Source organism: Lipotes vexillifer, unplaced genomic scaffold, assembly GCF_000442215.2.
Source record: "Lipotes vexillifer unplaced genomic scaffold, Lipotes_vexillifer_v1.1 scaffold744, whole genome shotgun sequence".
Classification (NCBI taxonomy): Eukaryota; Metazoa; Chordata; class Mammalia; order Artiodactyla; family Lipotidae; genus Lipotes; species Lipotes vexillifer.
The window spans coordinates 559,975-582,290 of NW_006788282.1; the positions used below are offsets into that span (position 1 = coordinate 559,975).

Here is a 22,316-nt window from a genome sequence, read left to right on the forward strand (position 1 = left end):
ATTACACATTCACGTGGAAAAGTGGAGTTAGGATATTTGAGCCTAGAATTCATGGCATAAATCTGGGCTAGAAATATCTATCTGAGAGTTGTTGGCATATTGATTCTATACGGTCATGAGGCTAGATGAGTTCACCTAAAAAGTAAGTGTATATAAAAAGAAAAAGCCGCATGATATAAGAAGATCTCAGGCTCTCTTAATCTACCACCACCACTTTTACTAATTCAACTAAATTTTTACTTATTTCCTCAGTTTCGGTCTCAGGACAGACCCTGACCCAGGCTCTATGAGAGTTCTCAAATTAGTCCACCTCATTTCTAGCTGTTTCCTAATTCTACATCTCATTTTACTTCATCAACCTGTCAAATTTACCCTCTCAAGGTATGTAGTCTGAAGGTATGGCTTATTTATAGGTCCCTTGTACAAGCAAACCAAGATGGATCTCTCACTAACTCAGAACATTAAACGCCTGTTCAGAGATGCAAATACTTGGCTTCAGGGTCAGCTGAATGAACTCCCAATACATGTTAAATTGGGGGAACACATTCACCTTGACCTTGCTGGAAAACACATTGGAATCTTAAAGGCAAATATGGCAAAATAGGAAGAGATGAAGATTTACAGAAGTAGAATCAAGGTATTTATTTGATCAAAAGAAAATACCTATTTAAAATGTACATCCTTAAAAATGTTTGTTGAATAAATTGTGTTGACTATACTATACACCGTTATTTACTGCAGAGTAAGCTGGGGCACAGAGAGGGAAAGGAAACACTTTAGCATTAATATTTCATACACTATGTACTGTCTTTACCTTAACACTGTATATGATATTTCTAGGTAGATACCAACTGAACATTTTAGATGACACTTTGTCAAGTAAGTGAGGTCTAGGGAATATAATAGGGAATAAGGGAAGCTAACTGAAACATCATTTTAAGGTAGTAGCTTTTGAATTTCTTTTCATAAGTAGATTAGATTTCATGAGCTGCTTCCTACATAGACCAAAAACCATAAAGTGTTTTGTTTAAAAGAAAATGCTAGATGTTGATTTCAACTGAAAGTACAAGCCTTTCTTTCCCTTTGACAGTTTGCTCTTGAAAGGTTTTTCTTGTGAAATACATAATATACTGTTGCTACTTGAATGTAATGAGGCCTCACCCTAGAAAAAAGAAAAGAAAAGCCAAATTTGGCTAATTTTGCTTCCCGAGGAACCTATTTGTGAGCCATACATGTGTTAAAAAGCAGCAACAAACACCAATATCAAAAGCAGCTTTTCAGAGGAAAAGTAAGTGAGGAAAAAATGAAAACTGGCATGTTCACACTGAGATATTTTGACAATCTCACATACATTGTTTTAAACTTATATAGCTTCTCTGTAGCTTTTGGAGCAACATTAACACATCCAAGGCACACAAATCCTATTAGAGTAAAAAAATAAAAAGAGTCACAAGCATATCTTATATTCCTAAAACAAGCTAGAAATATAAACTAATAAAAAACTCAAAGTTGGAATGACCAGAAAACTCAAAGTATAATCGCAACTGAATAATATAGGGTAGAAATACTGAGGTAAAGACTGAGGAGAAAAAGTTTAAATGTTTACTAACAATTCAACATTTGTTATTTATCCCACACTTGGATATTTCGTATTCACAGCAGCAAGATCACTCAGGACTTACACAATCCTGAATATCAAAAATAATAATGTTCCGTTTCTAATGTTCTGTTTACTAAAAAATGTCTCAAGGATCTCAATGGACTCTAAATCCATCTCTGTGTTTCCAAGCCAGGGAACACTTGTACAATTAAAGAGAATGTATCCTACGACCAACGTTCCATGTCAAAGGTCCCTGAAGACTATTTTGAGTACCTTTCTTCTTCTAATCCATGTTTTCTGGCTTCCATGCCTTGTACTTATATGCCTTTAAACATACTTTCCTTGTATTTGATCAAGTCACACCCCTCCTTCAAGTCCCTGTTTATATACAGTTCCTCCCTAGTGCCATCCTGTCACCAGATGGGAGTGGTCATTCCCTGAACTCTCACAGCCTGCGGTCTGTACTCTTTTGGCTGAAGCACCAGAGGGTCCCGTGACTACGCTCAAGGACAGTGATCGCCTAGGACTCCTCATAGGACTGAACTTGTAGCCATATTCATCCCTACGGTTTATTACAGTGAAAGGACACAAAGCAAAATCAGCAAAGGAAAAAGGCACACGGGGTGAAGTCCAGAGGACATTAAGAGCAGAGTTCCAAACTTCCCCAGGTTTACTCCCAGGGGAGTCACACAGATGCACTTAATTCCTGCAAGCTGTGAGTTGTGACAACAGATGAGAAGTGCTGTCTACCTGGGAGATTCGTGAGAGACCCAGTGTTCCAACTTTTTACTGGGGGCTGGTCTTATAGGTACCAACTGTCTAGCATGTACCCAAACCCCAGACTCCCAGAAGGAAAGCAGGAATCTAGGATAAACTGTTTTTTTTGCACAATTTAGGCATCATGCGCCATTCTTACCAGTTAGGGTGGTGGTACCCCACTAATGAAATCCCAGATGCCGACCAAGGGCCAGGCCTTTCTAAAGGTGAGAGGCGCAGGGTTGCTTGCTCTGTTATCTTTTTTGCACATAGTTCTACTTAATATATATTAAATTATAATGTATGTATATATTAAATTACAAGTTATATATCTATGTCATATCTCAACTCCTTCACTGTAAGCTCACTGAGGACTTGGAGGGGATTTTTTCATTACTCCGTCATTCCCAGTATAGAATAAGATTGCTGATGGAGACATTCCACAAATACTAATGACTAGAAGGTCTGATTCGTTAAGAAATTGTAGGAAACAGGCAGGAAAGCAGACTCAATGGCATTCAGGACGGTTCTGCTACCCCAGCCTGGATGGAGTCCTCTGAACTGTGACTTCCCTTTATCAAAGGATCAGGGATGGCACAAACTTGACAACAGTTAAGGAAGATGCCCATTATGAGTTTTAGTGCTACTGACCTAACAGAATTTTTATTGTTAAAAACACATGCACTTTTTAATGAAACAAGAATGTGCAGTAGTTTTTCAATAAAATTATGTCACATCACAAACATTTTACTTAATCCTAAATTTAACTTAATCCTGTCCAATCTGTTACGTATTCTTATTCAGCCGAGAAAACAATATATATACTAGAACCCGTGTCACAAATACACTTGCTCACAGAAAGATTACTGAGTACTTACTGTACTGTGAGACATCAGTATTAAGAGCCCCATAATAAGAGCAGCTCATACTTACACAGTGCTGGGCACTGTGCTAAGTACACCTCTGAGAGAGATATTGTTTGATATTCTTATTTTACAAATAAAGTTACTAAGAAAGTTAAATATGCTCCTAAGCAGTTACTCTGAATCCATACTCTTAATTACTCTGTTATGCTGATTATCACACCCTTGAGAAACTCAGTCTTTGTTGACATAAAAATTATTTTGACAAAATTAGAGAAAATATACCCTTGATCTACTTTAATGTCTTTTTTTCCACCACTTTAAAAGTTAAGGGACTCGAGGAGACCTTCAAGATGGCAGAGGAGTGAGAAGTGGAGATCACCTGCCTCCCCACAAATACATCAGAAATACACCTACATGTGGAACAACTCCTACAGAACACCTACTGAATGCTGGTAGAAGACCTCAGACTTCCAAAAAGGCAAGCAACTCCCCACGTACCTGGCCGTGTGGCTGACAGGGTCTTGGTGCTCCGGCCGGGTGTCAAGCCTGTACCTCTGAGGTGGGAGAGCCGAGTTCAGGACACTGGTCCACCAGAGACCTCCTGGCTCCACGTAATATCAAACAGCGAAAGCTCTCCCAGAGATCTCCACCTCAACACAAAGACTCAGCTCCACTCAACGACCAGCAAGCTACAGTGCTGGACACCCTATGCCAAACAACTAGCAAGACAGGAACACAACCCCACCCATTAGCAGAGAGGCTGCCTAAAATCATAATAAGGTCACAGACACCCCAAAACACACCATCAGACACAGTCCTGCCCACCATAAAGACAAGATCCAGCCTCATCCACCAGAACACAGGAACCAGTCCCCTCCACCAGGAAGCCTACACAACCCACTGAACCAACCTTAGCCACTGGGAACAGACACCAAAAACAACGGGAACTACGAACCTGCAGCCTGCAAAAAGAGGACCCCAAACACAGTAAGTTAAGCAAAATGAGAAGACAGAGAAACACACAGCAGATGAAGGAGCAAGATAAAAACCCACCAAACCAAGCAAATGAAGAGGAAATGGCAGATCACCTGAAAAAGAATTCAGAATAATGATAGTAAAGATGATCCAAAATCTTGGAAGTAGAATGGAGAAAATACAAGAAACGTCTAACAAGGCTGTAGAAGAACTAAAGAGAAAACAAACAATGATGAACAACACAATAAATGAAATTAAAAACTGTCTAGAAGGAATCATTAGCAGAATAACTGAGGCAGAAAATGGCTAAGTGACCTGGAAGATAAAATAGTGGAAATAACTACTGCAGAGCAGAGTAGAGAAAAAAGAAGAAAAAGAATTGAGGACAGTCTCAGAGACCTCTGGGACAACACTGAACACACCAACATTTGAACTATAGGGGTTCCAGAAGAAGAAGAGAAAAAGAAAGAGACACAAAATATTTGAAGTGATTATAGTTGAAAACTTCCCTAATATGGGAAAAGAAATAGTTAATCAAGTCCAGGAAGCACACAGAGTCCCTTACAGGATAAATCCAAGGAGAAACATGCCAAGACACATATTAATCAAACTATCAAAAATTAAAAACAAAGAAAAAATATTAAAAGCAGCAAGGGGAAAACAACAAATAACATACAAGGGAATCCCCGTAAGGTTAACAGCTGATTGTTCAACAGAAACTCTGCAAGCCAGAAGGGAGTGGCAGGACATATTTAAAGTGATGAAGGAGAAAAACCTGCAACCAAGATTACTCTACCCAGCAAGGATCTCATTCAGATTCAACAGAGAAAGTAAAACCTTCACAGACAAGCAGAAGTTAACAGAATTCAGCACCACCATACCAGCTTTACAACAAATGCTAAAGGAACTTCTCTAGGCAGGAAACACAAGAGAAGGAAAAGACCTACCATAAAAAACACAAAACAAATAAGAAAATGGGAATTGGAACATACATATCGATAACTACCTTAAATGTAAATGGATTAAATGCTCCAACCAAAATTCATAGACTGGCTGAATGGATACAAAAACAAGACCTGTATATATGCTGTCTACAAGAGACCCACTTCAGACCTAGGGACACATACAGACTGAAAGTGAGGGGATGGAAAAAGATATTCCATGCAAATGGAAATCAAAAGAAAGCTGGAGTAGCAGTTCTCATATGAGACAAAACAGACTTTAAAATAAAGACTATTACAAGAGACAAAGACAGACACTACAAAATAATCAAGGGATCGATCCAAGAAGACGATATAGCAATTGGAAATATTTATGCACCCAACATAGGAGCACATCAATACCTAAGGCAAATGCTAAGAGCCATAAAAGGGGAAATTGACAGTAACACAATAATAGTAGGGGACTTTAACACCTCACTTTCAGCAATGGACAGATCATGCAAAATGAAAATAAATAAGGAAACAAAAGCTTTAAATGACACGTTAAACAAGGTGGATTTAATTAATATTTATAGGACATTCCATCCAAAAGCAACAGAACACAATTTCTTCTCAAGTGCTCATGGAACATTCTCCAGGATAGATTATATCTTGGGTCACAAATCAAGCCTTGGTAAATTTAAGAAAATGGAAATCGTATCACGTATGTTTTCTGACCACAGCGCTATGAGACTAGATAGCAATTACAGGAAAAATTCTGTAAAACATACAAATACATGGAGGCTAAACAATGTATTACTTAATAACCAAGAGATAACTGAAGAAATCAAGAGGAAATCAAAAAATACCTAGAAACAAATGACAATGAAAACATGAGGACTCAAAACCTATGGGATGCAGCAAAAGCAGTTGTAAGAGGGAAGTTTACAGCAATACAAGCCTACCTCAAGAAACAAGAAACATCTCAAATAAACAACCTCAGGGCTTCCCTGGTGGCACAGTGGTTGAGAGTCCGCCTGCCAATGCAGGGGACACAGGTTCCAGCCCTGGTCTGGGAGGATCCCACATGCCGCGGAGCAACTAGGCCCATGTGCCACAACTACTGAGCCTGCGCGTCTGGAGCCTGTGCCCCGCAACGAGAGGCCGCAACAGTGAGAGGCCCGCGCACCGCGATGAAGAGTGGCCCCTGCTTGCTGCAACTAGAGAGAGCCCTCGCACAGAAACGAAGACCCAACACAGCCAAAAATAAAAAAACAAAACAAAACAAAAAAACCCTCAGATTACACCTAAAGCAATTAGAGGAAGAAGAACAAAAAAACTCCAAAGTTAGCGGAAGGAAAGAAATCATAACAATCAGATCAGAAATAAATGAAAAAGAAATGAAAGAAATGATAGCAAAGATCAGTAAAACTAAAAGCTGCTTCTTTGAGAAGACAAACAAAACTGATAAACCATTAGCCAGACTCATCAAGAAGAAAGGGAGAAGACTCAGATCAATAGAATCAGAAATGAAAAAGGAGAAGTAACAGCCGACACTGCAGAAACACAAAGGATCATGAGGGATCACTACAAGCAACTCTATGCCAATAAAATGGACAACCTGGAAGAAATGGACAAATTCTTAGAAAAGCACAACCTTCTGAGACTGAACCAGGAAGAAATAGAAAATATGAACAGACCAATCACAAGCACTGAAATTGAGACTGTAATTAAAATCTTCCAACAAACAAAAGCCCAGGACCAGATGGCTTCACAGGTGAATTCTATCTAACATTTAGAGAAGAGCTAACACCCATCCTTCTCAAGCTCTTCCAAAATTAGACAGAGGGAGAAAAACTCCAAAACTCATTCTTTGAGGCCACCATCACCCTGACACCTAAACCAAACATGTCACAAAGAAAGAAAACTACAGGCCAATATCACTGATGAACACAGATGCAAAAATCCTCAACAAAATACTAGCAAACAGAATCCAGCAGCACATGAAAAGGATCATACACCATGATCAAGTGGGGTTTATCCCAGGAATGCAAGGATTCTTCAATATATGCAAATCAATCAATGTGATACACCATATTAACAAACTGAAGGATAAAAACCATATGATCATCTCAATAGATGCAGAAAAAGCTTTCGACAAAAGTCAACACCCATTTATGATAAAAACCCTCCATAAAGTAGGCACAGAGGGAACTTACCTCAATATAATAAAGGCCATGTATGACAAACCCACAGCCAACATCATTTTCAATGGTGAAAAACTGAAACCATTTCCACTAAGATAAGGAACAAGATAAGTTTGCCCACTAGACCATTATTACTCAACATAGTTTCGGAAGTTTTAGCCACAGCAATCAGAGAAAAAAAAAAAATAAAAGGAATCCAAATAGGAAAAGAAGAAGTAAAGCTGTCACTGTTTGCAGATGACATGATACTATACATAGAGAATCCTAAAGACACTACCAGAAAACTACTAGAGCTAATCACTGAATTTGGTAAAGTACCAGGATACAAAATTAATGCACAGAAATCTCCTGCGTTTCTATACACTAATGATGAAAAGTCTGAAAGAGAAATTAAGGAAACACTCCCATTTACCACTGCAACAAAAATAATAAAATACCTAGGAATAAACCTTCTTAGGAAGACAAAAGACCTGTATGCAGAAAATTATAAGACACTGATGAAAGAAATTAAAGATGATACAAATAGATAGAGAGATATACCATTTTCCTGGATTGGAAGAATCAACATCGTGAAAATCACTATACTACCCAAAGCAATCTACAGATCACTGCAATCCCTACCAAAGTACCAATGACATTTTTCACAGAACTAGAACAAAAAATTTCACCATTTGGATGGAAACACAAAACGTCCCGAATAGCCAAAGCACTCTTGAGAAAGAAAAACGGAGCTGGAGGAATCAGGCTCCTGGACTTCAGACTATACTACAACGCTACAGTAGTGAAGACAGTATGGTACTGGCACAAAAACAGAAAGATAGATCAATGGAACAGGATAGAAAGCCCAGAGATAAACCCACGCACATATGGTCACCTTATCTTTGATAAAGGAGACAAGAACATACAATGGAGAAAAGACAGCTTCTTCAATAAGTGGTACTGGGAAAACTTGCCAGCTACATGTAAAGGAGTGAAATTAAAACACTCCCTAACACCACAGACAAAAATAAACTCAAAATGGATTAAAGACCTAAATGTAAGGCCAGACACTTAACAAACTCTTAAAGGAAAACATAGGCAGAACACTCTATGACATAAATCACAGCAATATCCTTTTTGACCCACCTCCTAGAGAAATGGAAATAAAAACAAAAATAAACAAATGGGACCTAATGAAACTTAAAAGCTTTTGCACAGCAAAGGAAACCATAAACAAGACCAAAAGACAACCCTCAGAATGGGAGAAAACATTTGCAAATGAAGCAACTGACAATGGATTAATCTCCAAAGTTTACTAGCCGCTCATACACGTCAATATCAGAAAAACAAACAACCCAATCCAAAAAAAGCCAGAACACCTAAACAGACATTTCTCCAAAGAAGATATACCGACTGCCAATAAACTCATGAAAGAATGCTCAACATCACTTATCATCAGAGAAATGCAAATCAAAACTACAATGAGGTATCACCTCACACCAGTCAGAATGGCCATCATCAGAAAATCTAGAAACAATAAATGCTGGAGAGGGTGTGGAGAAAAGGGAACACTCTTGCACTATTGGTGGGAATGTAAATTAATACAGCCACTATGGAGAACAGTATGGAGGTTCCTTAAAAAACTACAAATAGAACTACCATATGACCCAGCAATCCCATTACTGGGCATATACCCTGAGAAACCATAATTCAAAAAGAGTCAGGTACCACAATGTTCATTGCAGCTCTATTTGCAATAGCCAGGACATGAAAGCAACCTAAGTATCCATCATCGGATGAATGGATAAAGAAGATGTGGCACATATATACAATGGAATATTACTCAGCTATAAAAGGAAAAGAAATTGAGTTACTTGTAGTGAGGTGGAGGGATCTAGAGACTGTCATACAGCGTGAAGTAAGTCAGAAAGAGAAAAACAAAACTGTGTGCTAACACATATATACATATGGAATCTAAAAAAAAAAATGTTTATGAAGAACCTAGGTTCAGGACAGGAATAAAGACACAGATGTAGAGAATGGACTTGAGGACACGGGGAGTGGGAATGGTAAGCTGGGACGAAGTTAGAGAGTGGCACGGACTTATATGCATTACCAAATGTAAAATAGATAGCTAGTGGAAGCAGCCACATAGCACAGGGAGATCAGCTTGGTGTTCTGGTCCACCTAGAGGGGTGGGATAGCGAGGGTGGTAGGGAGATGCAAGAGGGAGGGGATATGGGGATATATGTATATGTATAGCTGATTCACTTTGTTATACATCAGAAACTAACACACCATTGTAAAGCAATTATACCCCAATAAAGATGGTAAAAATAAAAAAGTTAAATGGCTTAAATATTACTAGAATTTGCCACCTCCTTCTTGGTAAGTTATGTGGTCTTAATGAAGAGTTTATCACTTAGTAATTCATTAAAAAGTAGTGAGGGCTCTACAGTGGATTTAGGATTTGTGGCTGTCATTCTGAATATAAGTAAAAGTAGCATTATATTGGCTTAAGTCTAATAAACTTAAGCACACTGAAATCTTTTCACTCCCATGGGTGTGTGTGTGATGGTTTGAGTTTTTGTGACTGTACAATTAGAATGACTGTTTAAGGGGAGAGCTTTTCTTTTCTCTCTGAATAGAATGCATTTTATCATTAATTGTCTCCCACACAAGCCTGCAATTAAAATGTATCAAATAAACTGTTTAGTCATAACTGAAAAACAAAAGAATGAGTCTAGAACATTTATGATGCAGTTTGGCAAACCGGTCAATAAGACCTGCCAGTTCATGTTCCTAATCTAAGATAAATTACCATCAAAATGGATAACAACCAATATTTATATCTAATAGCTTTTGCAGGTCATCTATAAATAGAATATGGATTAGCAAATACTTGTTAGACTGATGACAGCTCACACTTGTCTTATTGTCCCAAACTTGTATCATCTTTGAATAAAATTTCTTCATACTACTCCTAGTTTAAAAGTGTTATCAATAGTCTGTGAATACTGTTAATACAAAAGAAAAAAGTATTTCTGAGAGTAATAAGATGTACATGAAAGATATACATTAAACAGTAATAAAATCAATAGTTTATACCAATAAAATCAAGAGTGTTGCTCTTGGAGATGCAAAAACACACACAAAAAATGTATCAGAGCCTGGAAGGCGAATTCATAGAAGGGAAACTACATTTCTGACTTTTTATTAAAGAATAAATGCAAAGGTAAAAGCTATAAACAAGCTGCATTATGTCAAAGTCAAACAGCAGTTTGGAAATGCAGATACAATTTTACCCCTGGATCACGAAGCAATTGGCATGACAAAGGAATTGTCAGTACTGCCTACAGGTTTCTAGGTCAACATTAACACTCACATTCAGAAAGATGACGATGCTCTGTAGTTGCAGGCAAAGCTCTCCATGATGTGATGGAGAGGACTGACATTTGAAAGGTATTGTTTTGATTTACAACCACTTAAGAAAACCTTCAATGACTGATACCATCGCCTCATGTCCTAGTGGAGGCAAGCGTGTCTCAGGGCGGTTGAGTGTCTCGGGTCCCATAAGTAGGAAATGACAGTGATGACTTACACTCACATCCTCTGTCTACACGGCTAGTGCTTTAACCACTGGGCCACATGGGCTCTCAAATGTTAGGAAGGCGCCCAGATTGCAATGTCCTTAGAGATGTGTAGTTCCAACTACTGAGATACAATTCTCTGTGGGTCTCTTACATCTCTGCACATCCTGGAAGCAGAAACATTGACTGCTTTTGTTCTGGACTATCTTACTAAGCTTGTACAGTGGAGAGCATTGCAACACAGTGATGTGGTCTCCCTATGGAGCACCGGACAGGCATCCTTACTGTGTATAAAAAATACTAGAGTTTCCTAAGAGCAGGATTCCATTCTCATACTCAACCCAGTGTGTTGACAGGTGTCAACTGACCATCTTAACATTGTCTCATAAGAATCAGCCTCAGGAAACCCACTTAAGAAAATGCTGATAATCTGGCTACTGCTATTTTTCAATGAGTAATGAAAGTCCTTTGTTTGTGAAAACAAGACAAAACAAAACAAAAACTTTTCTAAATTGGAAGTGGGTCTATGTTCTGTAGTGCCTATGGTTTATTGCTGTTTTGGGGGCCCCCTTGAAGGAAAATAATACAAAATTACATTTACAAAATTGAGCTCAGGGCTGTGGTGTTGGCAAGTGAGGGGCCATGCTGTGGAAGTTCTCGTCATGGTAAATTCAGCTTTATCAGAATTATATTTTTGGAAGTCATAATTTTCCAATTTCACAAATGGCCCTAGATGATTTTTCACTCACCAAGTACCAAGTCTATAAATGCGTAGTGCCTCATCTTAGAGAATAGCTCTTAATTTTTGTTTTCTAGGAGAAATAAAAATCTAGAGGATCTCTCCCATGCCATGAGATTTTCAACACCCTCGTGTCTTGCTTGGATTTATAGGCGGTCTAGGGAGTATTTTGGTTTTTTCATCCATCGACTCTATAAAGCAAATATGACCAAACTAGTGTCTTAAATTAAATTGTTTTCTAAAACCTGTCCTGGTTAGATTCCAGCATAGTTGACCCCATATTCCTGGAAAAATTGAATTCATGGGAATTGTACCATGATGTTGATAGAGTTTCACCCTGGGTGTGTGGTAGCTTTCTGAGCCGAAGTGAGAGAAGAAACATATTTTGAGTGACACTCAGAAAGTAGAAAATTGTCTTTTGCATACAGCACTGAAGACGAAAAATAGCTTCACTCATTTTGCTGTATGAAATCAATCACGGTAAACTCTTAAAATATTTAAGACCATTAACAAGTCATATTTGTGTACTGCTCACAGATAACAATAGCAGGTTAAATGTTAGAAAATATTTACTTGAACTCATAAAATACGTAAATTAATAAACAATTAAGAAAATGAATACAGTTCACCTACTTTTGAAATATTACTTGATCGACTTGCAGATCGCCCTGGGGATTTGTCATTCTGAAAAATAAAATTAGAGACATTGATTAGAAACATAGCAGTATTCTTTGCTGCTGAAAAAAGAAAGCACAGCATAGGCCAACGTGTAGATGTCCTCTGTATTGTCCTAACAGACATAAATATTGCTTACACAGGATGGTATTTCTTTTACCAAATTTTATTTCTCTAGTATATATCGGTGTCCTTTTGAAAACGTTTCAATTATTATCAGGTTATATATCAGTCTAGGAATATTTATTTCCAGGAAACACTTATTTCTCTAGAAAAACATATAAAGTTCCTTTGAAATAGAATTAGAAATGAAAATATAGTCCATTATTTCCCCTTTTCTTCTTCTACCAGTAAATTCCGGTCCTCAGTGTCAGTAAATATTGCATACTGGGTACATGGTATATAACATCTAACTCCTGTTCTGCTAAAATACATTTTATCTGTCTGTTCAGTTATTTTATTTTCAAAATTAAAAAAAAATTAAAGGTAATTTAAAATTTTAAAACATTTAAATTAAAAATATTGAGAAATTATTTTAAAATTTAAAACTTAATAATAAGTTTTAAAAAATTATACCTCAGTTCTTGCCTCTTAAGTAATTTCCAATTTCAGAGGAAAGAAGCATGAAAAAAGCTTTTGAATAGATAAATTTTTTTAAAAGTCATGCAACTGTAAAGTAGGATGGGTCCTTGTAGAGTAGTGGCACTACCTCATTCAAAGCCTGGAGGCCTTCTGTTGCCTGTAAGAAGGGCCAGTCCAGGGCCTTTATGGCCAGAGCTGGCGGGAAATCGACCTGACAAATCAGAATGTGTGGTACATACACCAAGAGATCACAGCACACCTTTCCTGCTGCGGAAAAAGTGTTGGAAGAGCCTGTTCCAGAAACCAAAAGTTTGTGAAGGATCTGTATTTAGCACTTTAGGATTCTTTTTAAAAAACATTTCTGAGCATCTGGACTCAATACCACAATGGATCTGAGTAGACTACTACAGTGCATCTTGACAGGGGTCTTTTTTGTGTGTGTGTGTGGTACTCGGGCCTCTCACTGCTGTGGCCTCTCCCATTGCGGAGCACAGGCTCCGGACGCGCAGGCTCAGCGGCCATGGCTCACGGGCCCAGCCGCTCCGCAGCATGTGGGATCCTCCCGGACCAGGGCACAAACCCGTGTCCCCTGCATCGGCAGGCGGACTCTCAACCACTGCGCCACCAGGGAAGCCCCGATAGGGGTCATTTTTGAGAACGAAGCTGTTTTAACAACCTGTGGGTCTGAAATTGTCCTGTGATGACTGCTTGAAACAGTTTCAGAAACACAGGGTAAATGTGTTATGGTGGAAACACAGTAGCTGCGTTCACTGTAAGCTGTCACTGTCTGGCACAGGCTTGCAGACATTTCAGCTGAACAGTACTTTTTCTTTTACATTCAACATCCATCTCATCCAACCACGGATGGCACGGTGGAGCATGTTATTACAGACCGAGATGAGTCACAACTGTACGATTAGTTACACCTCATAACAGCCCCGTGATCCAGCTGGAGATTAATGTGTGTGTTCCCTGAAGACATTTTTCCTTGATTAGCTTCCTCTGGTGATGGAGAGAGGTACTTTTCTACTGACATTTCAACTCCTCTTCTAGAGACAAGAAAACAAAACCAATCCATCTTTCCTTCTCAGTGAAATTGAGGATTTTGACACAGTATTGTATATAACAGAGGTCAATGATACAACAGGTTTTGAGAGGAGTTTGGTTGTCCTGGTTGTTTTACTATGTTTTCTATTTTTACATGATATTTGAGAACATGATCAAGGAACTAGAATTGAAAACTCTTCAGCAAGAACCAAGAAGTACTATTTGTACAAGAAATTGATCTGGCATCAGGTTACTTAATTTTTCCAACCAAACAGGACTTTGTCGTGTTTTGAGATTAAAAACAAGGAGGGCCATGTCCTTCCATAATTGTGAATGAGTTCAGTGTGAGGTCGTAATTAGCAGATAATTCCCGTATGCTTCAGCCTCCCCCAATCTAATGGGAGGAGGCCTCTGCTTTATTATTTCGTACTTCAAGAGGCCTTTTACATTGAAATCAGTTAGCTCTATTTCCTCTTAATACAAGGTTAGGCATTGAAGGAAATAAACAAGCTTGGGCAAAGGCTAACTTTTTGCCGTGGCTAAGGTCTCTATTATTTCCATTCCAGTTAACACATGGGAACAGAGAGGTTACCCTGTTGCTGCAACAGTGGTGATATAAAATGGGGTTTTGACTCGAACTAGACCTGTACCCGTGCACTAGTTCTAGCAGGAGTGTATTTGAGATCCTAGACCTCCAAATTCCTCACTGTGAAATGGGCAGCTAATATATTGGGGATTGGATCAAATGAGTTATAGATGAAAACATTTTAGAGATTACAAGTTTGTAATATTTCATTATTCACAGGTAGAGGAAACACCCAAAGAGCCCCCTCAAAAATCTGGGCAATTATCACAGGTTACTAGACCCATAATTTTAACATAAACACCTCTCTATCCTGCAATTCTACCTCTACTGTGGATTAGATTCTGGCATATAAAATTCAAGGATGGAAAATCAAATTTCTCTCTACCAAAGGGGATTAAGGAAGTCTGGTCTGCCTTGCTTTTCAAGCAAAGCTCCACAAGCACTTTCCCTCTTGGAACACTTCCAAAGCAATCTGTTCAATTTGCTACTAATTTTAATTGAATGGTTTGTCCCATTACTATTGCAATGACATATTCTTCTTTGTAGATTAGCCAAATATGGTTGTCATACCTCATTATGATCAGTTTAAATTCTTTACCTTAGATTAAATAGAAGCTGTCTCAGAATCTAATATAACTTACTGGTACCCAAATTATAGTGACCTTGTAGGCCACTAAAAGCTGAAACCAACAAGAGTTCCAGACAAGTCCACATGAAAATTATGGGATCTTCAAGCAATAATTTTGATAAGCTAGCTTAGTAGATCAATCTTAGCAGAATGTTCACAGTATGCAGAGGGAGAGACTTCTAGTTTCATAAGCATGTTTAAATCTTTTCAAAATTTCTAATTTTTGGTTTGATATGAATGCATCTGATATTGTTTGTTTCGTTTTGTGATTATTATTATTAATATAATTGTTTTTCAAATCTGACCTTACTAAACATGGTTGGATTTTTATTACCAGCAAGAAAAAATGATTACCAAATGAGGAAATCATTACTAAATTGTTTTAATATATTTAATATTGTAATCTAAGGAAAGTGACATAGTTCCTTTAAAAGGGGATGCTCTGTGTTAAAGAATGCATAATGCAGTGGACTTGTATTTATCTACAGAGGAATACTCTGTATATCCATCGATCAGAAGACGGCAGTAAGGAAGCTTGAAGGAGGGTTTTATTTCTTTGTTTGTTATCTTTTATGTAAACTAAAGGAAAAAACAAATTATTTCTGACTTCAGAAATCAGAATAAGACAATCTTACACAGACCACTGCTCTGATGCTATTCTGTAGTTTTCCTCCTTTGTCCTCTGCCCCACCCCCTCTCATCCCAGGCTAAAACTCAAGATATTTGAAAGGAGGAAAAAAAAATGAGGCAATTTTGAGGGTCATCTGAAAAATTCTAAGTAGACCATGAAACTATTTCTGTGAGAACAAATAAAGAATTAAAACTTGAAATAGAAGAAAAGTCTTTGAAAGCAATGTGGTTTGTAAACAAAAAATAAATGATACAGAGGAACTGAATAATACAATGAAACTCAATTAATAGATGTATTAAAAGTCTCATGTCCTTTAAATTAAAAATACTTTAAAAATTTATGTGGCTTCAAATAATACCTCCACAAAAATCTTCAAGTAGAGATTATATAGGGTACTTCTTTTGATACTGAGTCAGCAAAATTAGAAATAAAAATTTGAAATGTTACTAATAAATCTTGATCACCTCAAAACTAACACATTTTAAGATAATGCTTGGTCCAAAGAAATAATTGGAAAATTACAGACAGAAACTCTGGAAAATGTTATACTAAGACCTATGTAACACAACAAAAGCTATATCCAGATAAAAATTTATGACTGTAAAGGCCTTCGTTATTAAAGAACACAGTAACAAAAGAATGCAGTAAAAAGAAATAATAAAATATAAAAGCTAAAACTCATTAAATGGATATAAATAAGAAGGATAAAGAAATATTTCTTAAAGCAGGTTTTTGAAAATAATTACAAAATAGATGAATTTCCTATAAGACTTATTAAGGAGAACAGAAATATGTAAGAAATAAGAAAGGATAATCAAGGACACAGAAAAGATTAGAAAAATTAAAAGAGAATGCTCCATGTAATGGTATTACAACAAATTTGAACACCTAGAGGAAATGGACCACATGCTAGCAAAATAAAAGTTGTCAGAATTTATTCAAGAAGAGGAAAATTTGAATAGATAATTAACAAAGAAGAGATTGGGTAAGTAAATAAAAGTCTATATGCCCTGCAAAGGATAAGGGCATGATGATTTCACAATTGAGTTGTATCTTACTTTTAAAGAACACTTAATTCTAATTTTATTTACAGTATTCTTGACCATAGGAACATAAACTTCCTTAATCCATATTATTAATTCTGCATAAATTAACCTCCAAATGTGTTAAGACAGTATCCAAAAAGATATAAAGAGAGAAAAGAAAATTATGCTCTGGTCTTAATTTGGACTACAGACACAAAAATTCTTTTAAAATATTAGCATATATCTAATAGTAGTAAACATCTCTGATCCACCAGCAGTGTACCAAAAAATGCTGAAGGAATAAAATAAATAGGATTTATTCCTGATACTTCCTTATCAGGAAATCGATCAACAATTCATTAGATTAATACATCAAAAGCAAAAAACTATGATCTTATAGTTAAGATGTTTAACAAACCTCGACAGTGTTACTAGAATGTAAGCTCTAAGTAAAATAAAAATCGAAGGAAATCTTTAAAAGTGATAAAGACAATATCCTAAAAACCATTACCAAATATTATTCTAAATGGTAAAATACTAGAACTATGTTAATTAAAGAAATTCTGTTAGGGCTGCTTGCTCTTGCTATTATTATGCAACTTGACTTATTTAACAACAAGAAAATGAAATTTTTGATAGAAAAAATTATTGAAAAAGAAGCAATAAACCAATTTTCTCTGATTGATGATATGATATTACAGAAATTCCAACTGCCTCTAGTTATAAAAGAAAACAGCAGTAAATAAGACTTTAGTACAATGGCTAGATACAGGATACATATATCATGGCAGAGTCTACTAAATTTCCTAAAACCCACTATCCCTTCTTCTGTCCTCAGAAAATAGTAATTAGGTATACATCACCCCAGGCACATTACATCTCCCAGGCTTCCTTCCAGTTACACGTTGCCTATGGCCAAATTCCCTCCAGTGAGATGTGGACGGAGCTAACACCTGTCAGTTTCCTGCTTGTCCCGTAAATCTAAACTTTCCTCCATACTCCTTTCTACTGCTCTGTGCTAGGATGGTGTCTATCAGAGCAAGCCAGGAAGCACATATTAAAGATGGTAGAGCTGAATTCCCCTGAGTTCCTGAATGAACACACAGTGAAAAGCCATGTGCCAGTTTGGAACACACACTCTAAACCATCACCAGAGAGAAATCAACTTGTATTTCTTTGGGGCCACCACATTTCTGGATATACTTATATAGCAGTTTAGTCTAGCCTAATGGAAATACTGCAAAATCAATAGCCTTCTCTCTTCTAGTTTTAAATATCCCAAAATGTAAAAATAAAAACCAAATCTATAAAACATTTAAGAATAAATTTAACACGGAAATCATAAAGTCTTATTAAAAATATAAAGTATAATATCTTGGGAGTATAAATCATGATCTGAACAAATTCTTTGATGGCAAGAATATTTCATAAAATATAAATCCTCTACAAATTGCCATATAAATAGAATGTGGTTCCAGTGAAGTCTCCAATGGGGTTTATTTCTTCTCTTTGGAAGTAGAAAGGAGATAGATAAAATGATCTTAAAGAACATACATAGAAAAAGAAATGCCTGAAAATACCCAAAAAATAATGAAAAAAAGGACATCTTGTGCTAGGCACTGCCCACATTAAGTCACTGTGATTAAGTCAATATGGTATTGGCATAAGAATTAATTAAAAGTCAGTAAAATAAAGAATAAGAAATCCAAAAATAGGCATAAGAATTTCACATTTAAAAACACTAGTATTCAAGTTAATATTGAAAGGATAGTTGATATAATAAATGCTTCTGGACAACTGGCTATCCATGTGAAAGAAAAAGTGAAACCCGTATCGAATAATATATACAGTTAGACTCCATATAAAACAAAGTCTACAATGTAAAAAATAATGAAGTTTAAAAAATAAGCCTATATTATAAATGCAGGCTTGGAGTGAGGGAGATCTACATAACTAATATAGGAACCAGAAGTTATAAGTTGCTTTTGGTTAGATTATATTGGAAAAAATACAAAAATGGAAGTGAATAAACAAACAATTGAGTTAGAAAAAAGTACAACACAGAAGACTGATAAAGCTCAATTTCTATAATAGTCAAAGAGGTTTTGTCTAGTCACAAAAAAAGGTAACAGAAAGAATCCCAATAGAAAAAAAATCAAGCAAAAGATAGGAAAAGAAATGCACAAAAAAGGACTACAGATTGTTAATAAGCATATGACAACACACTTAAAATCACAAGCAGTCAGGAGAATGCAAATTAAAGTAACAAGACATTGCTTTAACCCATTATGCTGGGAAAATGGAAAAGAGTGATAGCCTCTATTTCTGGTGGGGATAAGAAGAAAGAGTTCTCTCAAAAACTGCTAGCAGGAGTGTGGATTTTTGCAGTATCATTTAAAAAAACATCTGGAAACATCTGTTAAAATTTAAAATATCATTTTATGCAGTAATCTCACTCCTGGGAATCTATTCCAGAGAAATAAAATCACTGGTACAAAAGGATATGTAAATAAGGACACAATACACCTCTATCCTTAACTGACAAAAAAATCTTGGCAATAAAGATGTGCCAGCTGTTAATTTCATGTCTGGAACCTTTAAACACACCCTCCTAAATTCTACTCTGAAGCTGGGACTCTGTGAAGTCACCCAGCTCCCTCTGAAGAAGGACACTGCAGGGAAGCTGGAAGCTTGGGAAAAGAAAACAGGATTTGCTTCCTGTTGGCTTCTTATCTGCTTCTTGTGCTTGAGCATTAGTCTAGGAACGATTCTTAACCGTGGCAGCAGCAGTTCCTTCCTGCAGCCACTGCTGAGCCTGTGCAGCTTTTCTCACACCTGCAGAAACAGGTTTTAGACACCAGCACCCACCAGCTGGCTCCCTCCTCAGAAGTCTGAGTTTCAGTTCCATGGGGCCCCTCTTCCAAGCTTTTAATAATTCCAATTTCTTTCCTTTGTTCACCCAGACCTAGGGGGGGATGACTGCTTCCTGCAATTCCAATTTGTAATATTTTGCTGTTCTGTTTTTCTTTTTTTTTCCCCCTTCTCTCTTACTTAGTGATTGTTTACAGCCAGGCAATAAATCTTTACAATAAATTCTCTGTGATAAAACAAAAAGTCTGTTTTCTCTCTCCTGACTAGAACCTGACTAACAGAGTAAACAATGCTCATCAGTAGAGAAATGATTAAATAAGTTATAGTGGAGCCACACCTTGGAATATTATACAATAACGAGAAAAGATGAATTGTCTATCTGCCATTTGACCTAAAGGGATTTCCACCAAATAAGACTGAGTGTGAAAAGTAAAATGGGAAGTGGTATAATAGGACTATTTGTAAAACATATAAGGGCAGACCCTCCGTAAGTGTCTGTGTGTGCAGACATTCGTGTGTAGACATGCACCATTACCCGGCTATGTGAAGATGGAAAAAGTCACAGAAAGATACACATAAATTTCTGGGGGTGTGGATGGGAGGGCAGATGGAGGAGATAAGGGAAAACAGTCCTTATAAAGCAAAAGAGCATGTGAAAATTGTTTATGTAAAATTATATATGGATGTGATGCACACACAGAAATTATAATCACATATGAAGTTAGGCAAATGGTAATATATATGATATGTTATCAAGGTAAAAAAGAGTTAAAGAACTATGTGTAGAGGGTGATTTCATTTCTTTAAAAACTAGTATATAGCTGGAGGGAAAGATGGCGAAAGAGTAAGACGCGGAGATCACCTTCCTCCCCACAGATAACACCAGAAATACATCTACACGTGGACCAACTCCTACAGAACAACTATTGAACGCTGGCAGAAGACCTCAGACCTCCCAAAAGGCAAGGAACCCCCCCCCCCCACGTACCTGGGTAGGGAAAAAGAAAAAAGAAAAAACAGAGACAAAAGGCTAGGGATGGGACCTGTACCAGCGGGAGGGAGCCGTGAAGGAGGAAAGGTTTCCACACACCAGGAGCCCCTTCGCGGGCGGAGACTGCGGGTGGCGGAGGGGGAGCTCCGGGGCCGCGGAGGAGGGCGCAGCCACAGGGTGCGGAGGGCAAAGCGGGGAGATTCCCGCACAGAGGATCGGTGCCGACCGGCACTCACCAGCCCGAGAGGCTTGTCTGCTCACCCGCCGGGGCGGGCGGGGCTGCGAGCTGAGGCTCGGGCTTCGGTCGGAGCGCAGGGAGAGGACTGGGGCTGGCGGCATGAACACGGCCTGAAGGGGGCTAGTGCGCCACGGCTATCCGGAGGGAGTCCGGGGAAAAGTCTGCACCTGCCGAAGAGGCAAGTCTTTTTCTTCCCTCTTTCTTTCCTGGTGCGCGAGGAGAAGGAATTAACATTGCTGCTTAAAGGAGCTGCAGGGACGGGCATAAGACGCTAAGGCTGCTGTTGCCGCCACCAAGAAGCCTGTGTGCGAGCACAGGTCACTATCCTTCCCGGTAGCCTGTGCAGCCCGCCACTGCCAGGGTCCCGGGACCCAGGGACAACTTCCCCAGGAGAACGCACGACGCCCTCACGCTGGTGCAACGTCACGCCGCCTCTGACGCCGCAGGCTCGCCCCGCACGCCGTGCCCCTCCCTCCCCCCCGGCCTGAGTGAGCCAGAGTCCCGGAGGCAGCTGCTCCTTTAACCCCATCCTGTCTGAGCGAAAAGCAGACACCCTCAGGCGACCTACACGCAGAGGCAGGGCCAAATCCAAAGCTGAGCCCCGGGAGCTGTGAGAACAAAGAAGAGAAAGGGAAATCTCTCCCGGCAGCCTCAGAAGCAGCGGATTAAAGCTCCACAATCAACTTGATGTACCCTGCAGCTGTGGAATACCTGAATAGACAACGAAACATCCCAAATTGAGGAGGGGGTGTTTGAGAGCAAGATTTATGATTTTTTCCCCTTTTCCTCTTTTTGTGAGTGTGTATGTGTATGCTTCTGTGTGAGATTTTTGTCTGTATAGCTTTGCTTCCACCATTTGTCCTAGGGTTCTATCCGTCCGTTATTTTGTTTTTAAATTTTTTTCTTAATAATTATTTTTTATTTTAATAACTTTATTATATTTTATCTTACTTTATCTTCTTTCTTTCTTTTTTTCCTTCCTTCCCTCCTTCCTTCCTTCCTCCCTCCCTCCAACCTTTCTTTCTTTCTTTCTTCTACTAATTCTTTCTTTCTACTTTTTCTCCCTTTTATTCTGAGCCCTGTGGATGAAAGGCTCTTGGGGCTGCAGCCAGGAGTCAGTGCTGTGCCTCTGAGGTGGGAGAGCCAACTTCAGGACACTGGTCCACAAGAGACCTCCCACCTCCACATAATATCAAACGGCGAAAATCTCGCAGAGATCTCCATCTCAACACCAGTGCCCAGCTTCACTCAACGACCAGCAAGCTACAGTGCTGGACACCCTATGCCAAACAACTAGCAAGACAGGAACACAACCCCACCCATTAAAAGAGAGGCTGCCTAAAATCATAATAAGTCCACAGTCACCCCAAAACACACCACCAGACGTGGACCTGCCCACTAGAAAGACAA

General features: G+C 38.3%; 1 protein-coding gene across 1 annotated transcript in view; it reads right to left on the bottom strand.

Moving 5' to 3' along the window:
- The window catches only part of MARCHF1 (membrane associated ring-CH-type finger 1), a 319,475-nt gene that overhangs the window by 163,665 nt on the left and 133,494 nt on the right, over nucleotides 1-22,316 (bottom strand). Inside the window, exon 2 of the mRNA XM_007461544.1 lies at nucleotides 12,266-12,316. Coding sequence (XP_007461606.1) covers nucleotides 12,266-12,316 — 51 coding nt within the window. The remainder of the gene's footprint in view (nucleotides 1-12,265; nucleotides 12,317-22,316) is intronic.